The sequence below is a fragment of the Hetaerina americana genome, unplaced genomic scaffold, assembly GCF_022747635.1.
Source record: "Hetaerina americana unplaced genomic scaffold, ioHetAmer1.1.p SCAF_51, whole genome shotgun sequence".
NCBI lineage: Eukaryota > Metazoa > Arthropoda > Insecta > Odonata > Calopterygidae > Hetaerina > Hetaerina americana.
In genome coordinates, this window is record NW_027287107.1 from 2,519,266 (window position 1) to 2,535,764 (window position 16,499).

The window sequence follows — 16,499 nt, forward strand, 5'->3', positions numbered from 1 at the left end:
TAATTACAAATGTCAATAATATCACTGTTTTGAGTCAGTCGCAATCAACAGAGCTTTAATATTTTGTTGAAAGTACTTCCTAACGAAATTTTTAAATAAACAAGCTGAAAGCCATTTGGCCAAGTGATGACAAATTTCCGGGATTCTGTGATGGTTTATTGTTGATATACAAGTAGCTGCTAATTTTTTACGGTAAAATTTCAATTTTATTCACTTTAAGAGTTAATATCATAATAATTTAATCTTTTCTGTCTGATCCAAGCATTTTTTTTTCATTGTGACATGAAAAATCAGGGTACATCTCATGCGCAGGCTTATAAGCCTGAAAATACGATTATTTCATGTGTATTTTATTATTTTTACTCTCATAAAACTTCCATGGGAATAATGAATCCACTCAAAATATTCTACCTAAAAGCATTGGTTTTTGGACAGTCTCTTACACATATCATCTGCTACATTTCATGAGAAGTTCCTCTTTTTCCCCAAAATTATTTCCTTCTATGATTCTTCATAACTAGGGAAATACTTATTGCATAAGAGCATTTTTAGTTTTTTTTGCAAATTATCGCAGCCAATTTATCCAGAAAGTTATGCATTCTTTTGTGAAACACAATATTTTGACATTATCATTAAGAGCCATGAAGTTATAATTGAACTTTAAAAACATAAGAAATACCTCCTTTGAATTTTCTTTTCATTTCACAGCACCATATTGCAGTATCCTTTGTTAGCCCATTTTGTGATGGTTATTTCATTTTAAAATTCATAATTTCTTATATTAATATCTTTAAGCTTTAAAGGGACTATGGGTTTTATGAGAACATGAATAGATGTCAGCAATCCTAGAGTATTATAAAGCTGCATTTTCAAGAACTCGGCTTTTTTTTAATACCATTTTGCTTAGAAGTTTACAGTCAAAGATTGATGCTCTGAATTTTTTTTCCATTGCACAATAACTGTTTACACTCTAATGAACATTGACCTTTCAACAGTGTTGGGAAAGAAAATAAGCCAAGGAAAACTCAAATACTCATCAGCTAGTCTATTGTTTACTTCTTATTCTTTAGCCTCATGACTTATACATACTTAGCAAGGATATTTAGCTAGTCAATATTATTTTAAATTGAAATTTATTTACATTTATATAACATTGTAAAATGGTGAAATATGCAATGGGAACCATATTATTAGTTATTTAATATTTATAATCAATACAGAAAATACTGCACTGCATTTCTGACATTATCTACCATGGGATATGAAATAGAACTACTCACCAGAATTCCCTAGGATACAATACTGTGCTGCCGCTTTTTATGGAAATTGATAATTCAGAAATATTAAGATGGTAGGGGAATAATAAAATAATCTCTGCTGAAAAGTTGAATAAATACATTCACTATCAAATCATCACCAGATGCAACTATTTACACCAGAACAAGCAAAATGATTTTTTATAGGGTGCATCAAGGATCCATTACGTCAAGATTTTTTTCAAAAAATTCCTACCCTTACTTCCAGGGGTGTACATTTAATAGTTAGCGCATCATTCAACGATTCTATGCTAAAAATATGTATAATTCTGTAACTATGGGCGGAGACGTGGAAGAATATAATAATATGGATTCTAACTAAGCGGGTTAACAGTATAAGATTTTATTCTATTAACCATACATTTTTTTGTTTTTTTTTCAAAACACTTCTTAGCTAGGTGCTTTCAAATATTCGATAGAAATTTATTAAAAATTCAATAAAAATATCTAATAGATTATGAAAAATCCCATAAAAGGATTCTAAAAATATATTTCTACTCACCAAATAGAAGATGGGTGTGTATAAGCCAACCGCTGAAGTTGCTGATGATAGAAGCAGCACTTGAACAGCACGTATTTTTAATGGAGAGAAGTCAAAAAAGGGTGGCTTCTCTATGCTCACATGACCCTTCTTCTCCTTAACTTTTTTCTTTTGGTTCTTGAGATGAAGAATTGCCCGCCTCTGAGGGTGGTACAAAGAAGCTGAACGGTAAAATATCCCAATGAAAAAGGATACAAAAAGCACACCTGTGACAGCTTGGAGACCCAGGCGCCATCCAATGGTCCTAAAGAAATGAAAATCATTAAAATTATTCATCAAGTAGTGAGCCATGATATTTTTCATTCACTAAGAAAATTCAACTAGACTATTCAAACTCTATGAACAAATAAAATTTCAATATTGGCTACAAGATTTTCAACTTACAAACTCACAGCCAATAGTTCACACCCTCTTCATTTCATAAAAATCCAGAAACTACACATTTCATTATAATGAATAGGATTTGAATTTAAGAGTCCAGGTGGCTACTGCCATTTTTTATTTAAATACCCAGTGGATGAAAAATGAAATCAAAAAATGCAAGATCCATATTTCTATTTTGAATTCAAAACCCCTTTGTATTGGCTCAATAAACACCGCTGGGGTTGGAAGGGGAGGTCACTAATTCTCTTATTTCAAGTATTAATTGAAATTATATGCTATAACTACTTTAGATCATATTGAAAGTGAATGAGCAAATCTTGGCCACATACTGCTGAATTTCCACTATATCCCCATAGAACTTGTAGAGAATGGTTTTTGGTTCACACAAAGTGGTCCCAACTTCCTTAGTTTGTAGTACCACTCATTCTATGCATTTCCTCCAGGTTTATTCTCTAAGAAATTCAAAGGATATCTTATCTATCGATTCACATTATCATTATATAAAATCAGCACTATAACAATATTATATACAATCTTCTCACATATTCTATTGTGCTGATCCTTTTCCCAATCACTCTTCAATTTGCCTCTTTGCTACCAAATAATTTGTCTTGCTCACTTAATATCAGTGAGCACAATCTCTCTACCTTTCTTTTTAAAACCAAATTTTCCAACGAAGTTAACAAGGGTCAAGTTTGGTCATGCTTCAGCAAAGCCTCTTGTTTTATGATTACATCAGTGGTTATGTGAAAAGATATGTTGTTAGCTGTTTTCAGTAGTCAATTCCTTTCCAGGAATAAGAAACAACAGTGAATTAAACAGACTTCCTTGTAATTCCATCCTTACAGGATAGGTATTCTGTTTGAGAAAGACACTTTCAAGTAAAATATAAACATTGAGGTTTGTGAAGAATTTGAGTCTGTTCCAGGGACCTACTCACCAGACTTATGCTAACAATCGAATGTCATCTCAAATGGTGAGTTCTGGATGCGCGGGATCCCCTTCAAGGACTTTAAGAACACGAAAATACACTATCCATCACACAGACTCCAAAGTTTCATTACCCATCTTAGAGTAGTCCTCATGGGATATGATGCAATTTTGACACCTTTTTTCAGCCTTCAGAGGCATGTTGGGAGCCATTTTTTCCATGTTCTTCCAAATTGCCTCAGAAGACATCACCCTTGCCTCAGATGATGAAAAACACTTTTCCACTAAGGTGATATTATAAATTGGGGAAGAGGGAAAAGCCACATGGAGAATACTCGGTAAAGAGTGGACTGTAAGGAGTATGATGGATACTCTTCACGCTGATCTTCATGAGATATTCATCAACCATATTTTCGATGTGGAATCCTGCATGATGTCCTTTGGATTGTGGAGCTTATTGCTGATTATGATGATATGCCTTACTTTGTACTATTAGTCTGCAAATTTGATATTAATAATGTTATAAATAATAATAAATATTAATAATGTTCATGGACAACTTTTTATTGGAATAATGACCAAAAAAATTCTACTATGGATGCCTAGAATAGGAAATAATGAAGATGCAAAAAATCAAATTGAAGAAAGAGGCATGATCCTGCTGTGTAAGATGACCAATCCCATGGGAAATTTTCTGTTGAATATGATCATCTTCACATTTCCCTACTGCACATTCAAATTTCATGAGTATGCATAAATGATTATGCTAACTTTGGTATCATCATGATCATTCTGTAAAATGCTCAGTATTCTACTCTCCTCTCATAGAATACACTTTACTGCAGTTGCCACATACATTTATACATTATTTAAGCTTCAGTTCAAAGCTTAACACAACCACTAGTAAAGCTGATTAGAGTTATGCATCCTTAGATATCCCGAGCAAATAATGTATTATTTGATATGCTCATCAGTTGATTTAAAGTTGGTTTAGGACAGCATTCTGGATGAAGGAATATATTTAAAATTTGTCCAATTTGTTATTTTAGGTAGAGACTATTACATAAAAAATTTGATGGAAAAGCAGTAACAAATAATTACCATGATTCTGAATCCACAACTGATATATTATTACCATTTTCATGTCCAATTAAGCATTTAACCAGCACATTTGAAATCATAAAACTATTAGTAATTTCACGCATAGTTTGCACAAAAAAGCTCAGATCCAAAGCTTTTAGGATAAACAATCTTCTAATTGTATATGTTTCATTGCTCTTGGTGTGAACAACTTATTATGCAACTACAGCATTAATGTAAACACGCTATGAAATATCAAGTACATGCTTCACAATTTGGAAAACAAACTTGATATCTAATGACATTTTACACAATGATCTTTTGGTTTGCAGTAAAACTTACCCAAGAACTTCTTTGTAGAAAACTGAAAATAATGTTACTCCAATTCCTCCCCCAGCTTGCACAACTATCTCCACGAACTCTCTCCGTCGCTTGAAGTAATGGCCAAGCATAAGGCCTGATGTCTCACGAACCAGGCAAGTTCCTATGCCAAGAACTACTCCATAACTGTGAATTAGGAATTATACAACCATTTAAACAACTCATGTGACAAAAAAATTAATTGCACATGCATATAATCTCTCTTTTATCTTGGATCTTAGATGCCTTGGGGGGTCCTTCCTCTACAATTAGCCTGCAACTATAGTAATCTATAATTCTTCTTCCCCATCTTAATGTTTCTTATTCACACAGTCTCAGTGACATCGTTTTGCCATCTTAAACTTGTATACTATTCCTATGTGTGTACCATTCCTCTTGTGCTGATGCATTTCTATCAAGATTCTTCTACGGTTCTCATTTTCCATCATTCTCTCCATATGATCCAACTGCTCACTCTATCATCCAAACCCTCATAATCTTAATTTATTATTTAGTAATCCAGCCCCCAATTAAGTAAGCTAGCTCTGTATCCTACCTAATTCTCTATTCATTATTTTCACTTGGAAGCCCATGTATTTTCAATAGTACCAGTTTCTCAAATACTAAAATAAGTGCTTTTCATTCAATACTTTAATTTCCCATGTCTCCGAACCATAGGTAACGATTGGTCTGAATAGAGTCCAATATATTTTCAGCTTTGTATTTCTTATGATAAGATGGTTCCTGAATAGCAATTAATTGAAAAAATAAGCACCATTACCCGTCTGTATTATTTTCCTTTCTTTCTCTACTCACATCACTATAATTATGTATCATTGACCCGAGATAGCTAGAATAGGAGATTCCTTCTAACTTCTTCCCTCAACCATCAAGCCAAAAGATTCTAGGATTTGGCTCTCAGATTTGGACATTTTCATGCATAGTCTTCCTTTCATTGAAATTAAGCCATATTTTATCTTCCACTGTTCATTTATTTACATTTACTCATTAATCTAGGAAAAATGACTGTCATCAATATACATAAAGATTTGTCTGGATTTCCCAAATATTTTTCCCTTCTGATTAATTTCATTTATCACCTAGTGCAGAGTAGATCAAATAAAATTGCAGAGTCCATCCCCTTTTTTCACTCCAACAGTAATTCTAATTCTTCAATATATATATATTAGAGTGAAAATTGTCTTAACTGATCCTGTTTACAGTGGAAATTTGGTCATAAGGGAAACTTTGCTGGGCTCCATTCTAGAGCATAGGAATTTCTATAAACCTGACTCTTATATGAAGTGAATTTTGATCCAAGAAATGAATTTGTCACCTGTGCAATAATGAATTTTGAACTTCATTTGAGCACCTTAGTTTTTTATTACCCAATTCTTAGTTTTTTGGGATTTCATTTTCAGGAGAGGAATGTGCGGGAGGAGTTAAATGGAAGGGAATGTCTGGTGTGGAAGGAAATACCATAGGGGGGTTCGACAGTTGAAAACAAATGTTTCCTTCCACCCCTCTTTCCTCCTTCTCATGCTTCTGGTATTTTTTGCTTGGTTTGTTTTTTATGGGAGGTGATGGACAGCTAAGGTCATTTGAAGGAGAGAAACCTGGCATCGGAATTAGCCTACTCTTGTCGAAAGGTGCCAAGGAGTCCGCAGTTCCAAAAGTCCCATCTGACAAACGCCTTACTCACTCAAAGAACCTCAAGTAGGGATCAGGATACCACTGAAAAATATTTGTTGGTCTCCAGGATTTGAACCCGGGCCCTCGCGGTGGGAAGCTTGTAAGTTAGCCACCACACTATCCCAATCCCCCTTTTTTGCTTAGTTGTTACATGAAGCAGGAAAACTGGGTTGATGTAAGTGGTCAGAGGAACTTTTAAAACTAAATTACCTCAGGCAGAGGTCATTATGGATCTTTCCATGAAGCTGTCTCAGTTATTGCGACTAATCTTCCTCACTGTGAACTTGATTTCCCAGACCCTTATTCCCTTCTCATGCACTATGACTCCCATAATGCCTGCTCTAATCAGTCAACTGCTATGCATATCTACCCTATAGCCTACCCAGGCCTTTCCCCTGACCCTCCCCCACATTTTACCATTTTTTGTATAACATTAATCAGCAATTGTCACTCATATTTGGCTGATTCTACCTATTTTATGGTTTACCCAAGATAAAGGTGGCAAAATGATGAGAGTAAAATGTCTGAAAAAGTTAGATATAGGCAATTATCATATTTGTATTCCCCAAGCCAAAAGAGTTTTACTAGAGATTGAACAATTCTAAAAACTATTTCAGATATTGGTTAAAATATAGATAGAAACCAGTTAGTAATAACATGAAACTTAAATCTTATATCATTTAAGGTTCAAATTTGTGCTCCAAAATAAAAATAAGAGAAACTGGATACAGAGAAATAAACAAATTGATTGAGAATGGTACATTTAGACAGAACAAAAAACATGCCACTTAGGGGACAAATGGTCCATGCACAAGTGAAAGTGTTTGCTGCTAAATTGAGGAATACAGCTTATAGCATCTATTGACTGGTAAGAATTTTTTTGTGCCAATATTGTATGGAATAGTTGTAATGGAGAGATAAACAATATGGACATGTCTGTACATTTCAGCTTGAAATTGAAAGTTTAAGACTTGATTAAAAATATCATCCACATTTATGATTGACGAAATGGAGCAATCAGTATGCCCATAAAATGTTGAAAAAATCGATTTCTCTTAAAAAATAGGTAAACCATTTCAACCAAGTCAAACACATACATGATGGACACTTGTCCATAATGGAAAATTTTTCTGGAACTGCATGATTCCTCTATAGGCAGATGTTACCGTAGTTACTTTTACTCCTACCTTAATTTCATTCATGGTCATTCTTGCTAATCTTATTGTTTTAATGGAATACTAAACTCCTCAAGTATTTAGTTTAGTTTATGCCAGTTAATACTATCAAAAGCTTGATTAATGTCAAATATATAAGAAAGTGCTAATCAATGAATATGCATACAATTCAATTCCCGTAGGGTGTTGGACAACTGACCGGTGGCCACAGGATCAATTCCCAGGGATGCCTCTTTGGGCACTCTCATCTCCACCCAAGCTATGTGATTTTTCAGGTATCAAATCTTCCTTGGAAAAAATCACTGGCACAGGGAAAGGAGCCTCTACCCAGAGTTGTGAATTTCAAATACCTCGGGCTTAGTACTGGGTGAACTCTACCATCACCTACCAAACCAACCTTAGGTTCCATTACTGTGTTTAAGATTTTACATTTCCTGAACATATTATTTACCTAGCATCCAGATGTAGAGTGAATGCCAAAAGTTGAAATTTTATAGCTTACACTTGATTGTGAGGGGAAAAAGAATATCATAACTGTGTAAAGAAACTGAAAGCGGAATGAAATGGAAACATTTGGACAGTACGGTTAAATTACTTCCATGCTGTAAAATTTTTCCTACAAAATTGTAAATTGATGTCTGTCAGCTGAAGTAATTGTTTTGTTTTAAAGGAATAACAAAAATAACCCAAGATATTTAATCCTGGAGGAATGTTTTTCAGCCAAATTAGCTTCTTGTAACAAAATATAATCTTAGGTCTACCTTTCAAGATCATTAACATCGATTTTCCTATAACAAAATCTTTGGCACATTTTTTTGCAAGAAGTTGCTGATAGAAGATGCATAGAAAAAAATATTACCTTAAGAATATTTGATGAACTTGATGAGCAAATGATGTAAATAAGCAGGCAAGTGACATGACAAGACCGCCAAACACTGCGGCCAGCCGTGTAGACTTTCTCCTACAGAGGGCAACTACCAGTGGGGCTGAGACAAGGGACACTGCAAAGCAGAGGACGCCTATCCATGCTGAAAAAGATTGAGGGCGTTTCGGTTAAAAATTTTCAATCATTGAAAACTTGTTAAACCTTATAGCTATAGAGAAAAAAATGGTCTCTTAACATAGAACAATCGGAATTAATACAAAATATATTTATAATTAAAATTCAAGTTTTAATTGCAATTTGACAATTTAAAACCACATAAATTTAGGTGTGTATTTAAGGTAAGGTACAAATACATTAATTCTCGGTGACACAAAATTTTCTCCCATAGTTTTTACAGACTCGTACAATTAGAAAAAAATGCTTTACACCATCCTGCATTAACAACATCCACAACAACTAACCCCTTATAATAATTTTAAGCCTACTGATATGTATATGAAAACACCCAAAATTAATATGATGTAATTGAAACATACATAAAAGCTAAAAAAAATTTTCAGGGCCCAGTGGTATATCATTTCTTCTATTTTACTGCCTTTTTCAGTTACCAATTAAACCAGAAAAAGAAAAGAATTTTGAATCTTGAATATGTGTATGGTGTGGTCAACAGTGATTATAACAGATAATACCAATTTTCCCTTATGTTGTGTGTTGCCTGAAAGATTTTAGTGCGAGATCCTTATGATGACTCCTTTACTCCAGTTATAATGGTGAAAATTTTATTACATTTTAATTTCTTTCATCTGAGCTGAAATTACAAAAGTGTAAAACGTATATTCCAATATGGAGACTGGTTTTCAGATATTATAGATTTAGTAGTTCCTTTTTTAATGCCACAAATTACTTTCAAACATATCTTTTTCAGCTGTGATAAGTCTACAAGTGCAACAGTATATGTATAGTATTTGGAGTATCATAGAATTGGTATTGATGAATCAACAGGGTAGCATAAAAGAAACTATTCCCAGACTGTCGAACAGATCACAGAGTGATTTTGAAATCTTGAAAACAATTCTAATACTCTCTTTTGAGTAATGATTGCTTAAATAATTCCTGGCATGTGAAATTTATATACTCATGAGCATATATTTGCAGTTCCAAAAATTTCGTTTCCCTAAGTTTGCATACACTTTGCCCGGTAGTCCTAGTATACACAGTTAATAATCTGGATAGTATTCAACTGAATATTATTTAATATTTAAGACTGACATGCTATAAGATATAATTAAAAATTACAAATTTTACAAATAGAACATATATTAAACATGTAAATCATTACATTCCTTGAAATATATTTATTTTTCTGCAATGGCTAAAAATAAGTGATAAATTTTACCTTTTGGCATGGGGCTGAAGAGATTCTATCTCCCTCTTTTATTTATACAAATTAATTAAATAAATATTGCAACAAAAGACATGACAGTCTGGTCGATAGAGTTTTGGACTACTAAGCTCAATTCCTGAGGATGCCTCTGGGTACCCTCAGCTCAGCACCCAAGCTGTGTGATTTTTTAGGTACTAGTTTTGGCACAGGGAAAGGGACTGGGATCCCTGCCCTAACATGCAAATTTCATATGCTGTTGGTTGGGCTTAGTACTGTGGGACCTCTACCCTCACCTATCAAACTAACCTGTCGTGATAACTATGGTTTTTTTATATTATAGACTTGAAAAGATAAAATGATTATAACCACAAAAATATAAATTTTAAAAATATTATTTGAATTACACAAATCCATTGGATTGCATTCATTACAATAATGCGTCAACAGACAGTGGATGAATTCCTTTTAAATATAAGAAAACAAAAAGATCTTGGAAAAAACATGCCCTAGAGCAATGAAAGATTTCAGACCTTATATGCAACAATATGGTCTCAATATAATAGGCTAGACAGCAGTGAAGAATCAGAAAAATTAAGCATGTTTAAAATGGGATGAGGTTGAAATACTTCAATTAATTAAAATCTAATCTGCCAATTCAGGAAGGTTTTTGGATGATCCCTAACAATTCTTATGTACTATGTATAGCATACTCTCTCTACTGTTTTCCAGACATTATGTACTACTTCAGTTCTTCATATTTCCTATCTACCTAATAATGTCACATTTTTCACATATCCTTTCTTTATGCTTTACCTTGGAGGGCCTTTGCTAATTAACGATAAATTCTATCATCACTAAAAGGAGGCAAATTAATATCATTCAATGAAAAAAAAATTGTTTATAACAGTTCTTGTTGATGAAAACTTAAAAAGATCAGAAAAATGTTATGTAAATTGGCTTTTCATCCAGTAATTTCCAATTCATTCTTGTTATTGTTGAAAGATTGCGCACATCAAAATGACTTATTATTTGATAAAAAATTTTAACAACACATATAGACTAGTGATGGGATCACCTCTCTCCTATTTGGCTCAGAAAATTTTTATGAATAACTAAAAAGAAAAAATCCTCTGACAAAGAACAAATCTTCCGAAAGTCCAACAATATTTTAGTTAATAATGTTTTATATTGGTACAGATTAGAGAATGGGGAAACCTCATCATTGACAAATAGGTTGCTACATAAAAATTAATAAATAAAACTATTGCAAGCAGATCATTATTCACTACATCTCATGCCTCTTACAAGTATATCCAAATGGTGTAAGCCACCAAACTGGATGATGATTTCTGGTAAAATATCCTGCCATGAATAAGCTCTCTACTTCTTCCGTTGCCATTTCAATCCTAATTTCCCTAATACTATGTTCCTTTGACTTCTAAATAATGCCTAATTGCTTCACCTACTCTATTTTATTCCCTTTTTTAAAGGCTTTTAGAGCTATTGTTAGCATAACAACTTAAATACACTTCACACCTCCTACAAACACATCCAAATGGTGTAAGCCACCATTATTGGAGATGATTCCTTGCAAAATAACCAACTTCCCCCCTTAAAAATTGCTCTCAGCAATACCACCAACAAAGATGACCAGATAAAGAAAAGTGGGGCTAATCTGGCACAGGTTATGCACATGGGTCAAATGGGAAGAAGTTTTAGCATTAAAAAAAAAGACCAAAGAATTGGGATTGAAGAACCATCATCATATATGGAAAGGTGTCTGGAGTCTTTGCACTAGACCATGTTTGTGTCTGAACTACTTGTACTTCATTTTGAGACTAACAGGAGAAGCCTAGATGTGGATGAACAATGTGAGATTTGGCAACATAAGAAGAAAGGTTTTACTGAATAACTTGAAATTTGTCAATCAATCCCGTTTCTTAGCCCTGACTAACCATACCATGCCAAATTTTGGTATGCAAACCACCCTGAGAATGACCAACACTCTCCCACCATTCCTCTCCTCTCTTCCCTCCCTCCATTCCCCCCTTTACCAAATCTCCCACTCAGCTCCCCCACCCCAGGTTTACCCGCAACGGGAAACCGCCTCAATTATCATTCCCAAGATTTAAATGATGGACAAAACGGAGATTTTAGTCCTAGCAACTACGGGGCTCGGCCCAATCGGCCGTGTGTCGTGCCCGGCAGCGGGGAAGGCAAGGCTTCCGCGGTCGTCATCCCACGAAACCCTTGTAAGGGAAAACCAGCAGCAGCAGGACAGAAGACGCAGGAGAAGAAGACCAAATTAGTTAGAATAGGAACGTGGAATGTTAGGACAATGATGAGGACAGGGAAACTGGAGAATATTAAGCGAGAGATGGAAATGGGTAAAATAGATATTTTAGGTCAATGCTAGGTGAGATGGAGGGATAGCGGGGATTACTGGAGTGATAATTATAGAATAATTTACAGCGGCGGGGACAAGACTCAAAGAGGGGTTACCATAGTATTAAATGAGGAGATAGGACGAAGCGTAGTCAATATAGAGCAGGTAACGGATAGATTGTTACTAGTAGAGATAAAAGCAGAACCGAAGAGCTTGGTTATTATTCAGGTATACATGCCACCGAGGAACCATAAGGAAGAAGAGGTCGAAAGGATATACGATCAGGTAGAGGACATAATAGCGTGTGTTCCCGCAGGGAAACATTTGATAGTGTTGGGGGATTGGAATGCGACTGTAGGCGAAGGAAGAGATGGTGATGAGGTGGGGGACTACGGTTTAGGCACGAGGAATGACCGCGGGGAGAAAGCAGTTGAGTTTTGCAGGAGACCGGGGTAGTAATCACCGACACTTGGGTTAGGCACCACAAAAGACGCAGGTATACATGGAAAATGCCAGGTGACTCAGAGAGGTATCAGCTAGATTATATTCTAGTTAGACACAGGTTTAGGAACAGTGTGATAAATTCGCACAGCTTCCCGGGAGCGGATGCGGACTCTGACCACAATTTAGTGGTTATGAAAAGTAGCGTCCGTTTCGAAAAGATAAGGCAGGGGCGGCGGGTTAGAAATTGGAATGTAGAAGCATTAAATGGATTGAATAGGAGGGAGTACCAACAAGCTGCAGAGGATATCATGGAGGATGTTAAAGAGCCAAGTACTATCGAAGAAAAATGGGAAAGTATCAAGAAAGGGTTGTCTAAAGCCGCAAAAGACACTACTGGAACCGTTAATGCGAAAAGGACTAGGAAACCATGGATCACGGATGAGATGATTACAAAGATGGATGAGCGGAGAAAATGGAAGAATGTAAATACAGAGTTAGGCAAAATAAAGTACAAAGAATTAAACAATATATTGAGGCGGGCAACAAATAAAGCAAAAGAAGCCTGGTGGAAGACGCAGTGCGAGGATATGGAAAGTCTGCAGAGGAAGGGTGAAATTGGTGCGCTGTATAGCAAAGTTCAATCTTTATCGGGAAGTAAGAAAGGGAGATCTATACTAGCAGTTAGAGATAAGGCGGGTAAGGTAATAGTTGACGCAGGAAAGATCCAAGAGAGATGGAAGGAGCATATAGAAGAGCTGTATAGTAAAGAGCTTAGACCAACAAAGTTAGACATTGAAAAGGAACACGACGTAGAGGAAGATAGCTTAGGTCTAGGCATACTCGACGATGAGATAGAAAGGGCATTAAAGGAATGAATGTAAAACTCCAATAGCCGTAAACAGTTTTGAACTGTTTACGGCTATTGGAGTTTTACATTCATTCAATATTACTAGCCGTAAGAGCTCATTTCTATCAATATGGCATTAAAGGAGATGAAACTAAATGAGGCCGTGGTGGTGGATAACATTCCCGCGGAACTATTGAAATGTTTAGCAAAATGTGGGAGGAAGAGGCTATATGGGCTGATCCGTAGTATTTATGAGGAAGGTTCTGGCCGGAAGACTTTGTGAGATCAGTTTTAGTTCCTATTCTGAAAAAGGTAAAGGCTACATCTTGTGAGGACTACAGGACGATAAGTTTGATATCCCACGCAGCTAAAGTTGTCCTCAGGGTCATAAACAAAAGGATAGAGAGTAAGAGAAATGTTTACTTAGGGGATGATCAGTTTGGGTTTAGGAAGGGGAGAGGTACGCGTAATGCCATTGCAGTAATGAGATTATTAATTGAGAGGAATATAGAATACAACCAGGAGGTATTTGCCTGTTCCGTAGACTTCAATAAAGCGTTTGATACAGTGAATTGGGAAAACTAATTAGTATATTACAGAAAATAGGAATAGATTGGAGGGAAAGGAGGCTAATCCGCAACCTGTACATGTCTCAGACTGCACAGGTGCGAGTGGGGAACGGGGAGTCCGGTTGGGCAGTGTTAGGAAGAGGTGTAAGGCAGGGTTGGCCATTATCACTGTTGCTGTTCAACCTGTATGCAGAGGAAATGATTAAAGAGGCATGGGAAGAACTGGAGGTAGGAATGAAAGCGGGCGGGGAATTCGTAAAATCAGTTAGGTTTGCTGATGACCAAGCTTTAGTTTGTCAATCAGCCAAGGGGTTGCAAGCATTGCTGAGTGATTGGAAATTCAGTGCGACAGGTATGGGATGAGAATCAATATTAATAAAACAAAGGTTATGCGATTTTCCAGAAAGAAAAAGGCTAAGCTAAACATTAAAATAGGAGGGCAAAAACTGGAGCAGGTAGAACAGTTTGTGTATCTCGGTAGTGTTTTGGACCAACACGGTCAAAGTAGTAGGGACGTAAGGAGAAGAATTGCGCTAGGCAAAGAGGCTTTCACAACGAGGAGGGAGTTGATGACAGGGACGTTAAGTAAGGATGTTAGGAAAAGACCCGTAAAAACTTTGATATGGAGCGTAACTATGTACGGTGCGGAAACGTGGTCATTGAAGCGGGAGGATAGACGTAGACTGGAGGCTTTTGAAATATGGGTTTGGAGAAGAATGGAAAAGGTGAAATGGACAGAGAAGAAAACAAATGAGGAAGTACTTGGTATGGTGGGCGAAGAGAGGGGTTTGTTGGGAGAAATCCTGTGGAGGAAGGAAAAGTGGATGAAGGCGGCATTGACCGGCAGTGGGATGTTGAATACTGTAATAGAGGGGAGAATGTTAGGTAAACGAGGAAAGGGAAGGAACAGGATAGGGATGTTGGACGGGATGAAGGGAGGAAGAAAGTATTCAGAGATGAAGAGGGGTCTGATGTAGAGTAGGATACTGGATTTTGTATTTTGCTAGGAATCACAAAATATTTATTTAGTAGCTGTGTCCATCCAAAAACCTACCTTAACCGGTAGATTACCTAATAATAATAATAATAATAGCGCTTCTAATTTCCCTGTCTCTGAATTCTTTTTATTCCTGCGCTGCTCTTTCCATCACGTTTCCTTAGCTATTTTCTCGAGTATATATTATTCTTTAGTTCTCCAATAATTCTTAACCCAACTCAGTGATAGCTTTAGAGCATGCTTAGAAAGCTAAAACAAAATACAATTCTGAAGGCTCCAACTGCTAGTTAAATTGCGGCGCGAGAAAATCATTAGAAAAACTGCAAGAAAAGTGTAATTAATTGTTTCTATGGGAGCCATTTTTCAGTAAATATAATGCAATGATATAAATCCGTGTACTGTAACATCTATAACGTACCAAAGGCCGGTGTTAGGTAACAAAATAGGGAAAAATAGGAGAGAAAGACAGTCGAGATTCAAAGATTCATTTTCCCTTTGCACATTTCGTGCCCAGAAACAAAAGGAAACGATATCATTAAAGAATATTTCCATTTATTACACATTCTCTTCTCTTTTTTTCATAGCCAATGTCTTAACACGCCATTGAAGCGGCTTGTGGAGAATAATATTAATGTTGTAGTTCCTCAGTGTCCTTTCGTTCAGTCTTTTCTATGGTCTAGGGCCAGTTTCTCTAAGTTAGAAGAGAAATTTATGGACCATCTAAAGACATTCAATAAAGCAATAAAGATCTCGGCTTCGTTCTATGAAATTAACTATTTTTAACACGCCTCGACGTACGTCATTTGATTTTTAAATTTAGATTTATGATAAATGTTGGATAGATTCGTCAATGAAAGAGTGCGCACAAGCTAACTGCAATGATTTGAAGCCAATAGGCTTCAAGTTTAGGTCGTGGAAAATATTTCTGTGACAGACCAAGGCCAACCTTAGCCACAACTACAGTCACACGTTCAGCGTTTTATGTGAAATAAAATAAGATGATGACATCTGTGAGCTCTATTACCTTCCGAATATATTTTATCCAGTCTGGTTTTTATCCAGCTTTTCATTTATACTTCCTGCCTTCCGGCCTTTGGTGCCGCGGGAAGAGTTTTTTATTTGCTAACACGCCTTCACGTATGTCATTTGATTTGTAAATATTCTCAGTCAGTTATATTTTAAGTTTGGATAATAATTTTGGATCGCGCCTTAACGTTTTACATACCGTCTTACACGGACCCATTTTCTATTTTAGCTAGTGCGCAAGACATTTTGGGCCTCATGACCTTAAAAATTCTAAGACAAATAATTTTTCGACATTACTTAAAGCACATTCTACGCGACTAATAAAAATAATTTCTCTCCATATCATTTTATTACTCTGTGCGACCAATACATTGGTTCAAGCATCATCAGTCACATTAAAAAAGAAGAAAATTGACAAAGTTCGTATGAGTACTGGCCAGATTCGAAGTTCGAAGAGTATCGGCAGTGAGATTGGAAGAGCA

At 35.8% G+C, this 16,499-nt stretch overlaps 1 protein-coding gene across 1 annotated transcript in view; it reads right to left on the bottom strand.

The window, feature by feature from the left end:
• The window catches only part of LOC139694641 (monocarboxylate transporter 2-like), a 103,215-nt gene that overhangs the window by 15,809 nt on the left and 70,907 nt on the right, over positions 1 to 16,499 (bottom strand). The window contains exons 3-5 of the mRNA XM_071593128.1: positions 8,338 to 8,506; positions 4,594 to 4,758; positions 1,819 to 2,101 (exon numbers count right to left, since the gene is read on the bottom strand). Of these exons, the coding sequence (XP_071449229.1) occupies positions 1,819 to 2,101; positions 4,594 to 4,758; positions 8,338 to 8,506 (617 nt within the window). The remainder of the gene's footprint in view (positions 1 to 1,818; positions 2,102 to 4,593; positions 4,759 to 8,337; positions 8,507 to 16,499) is intronic.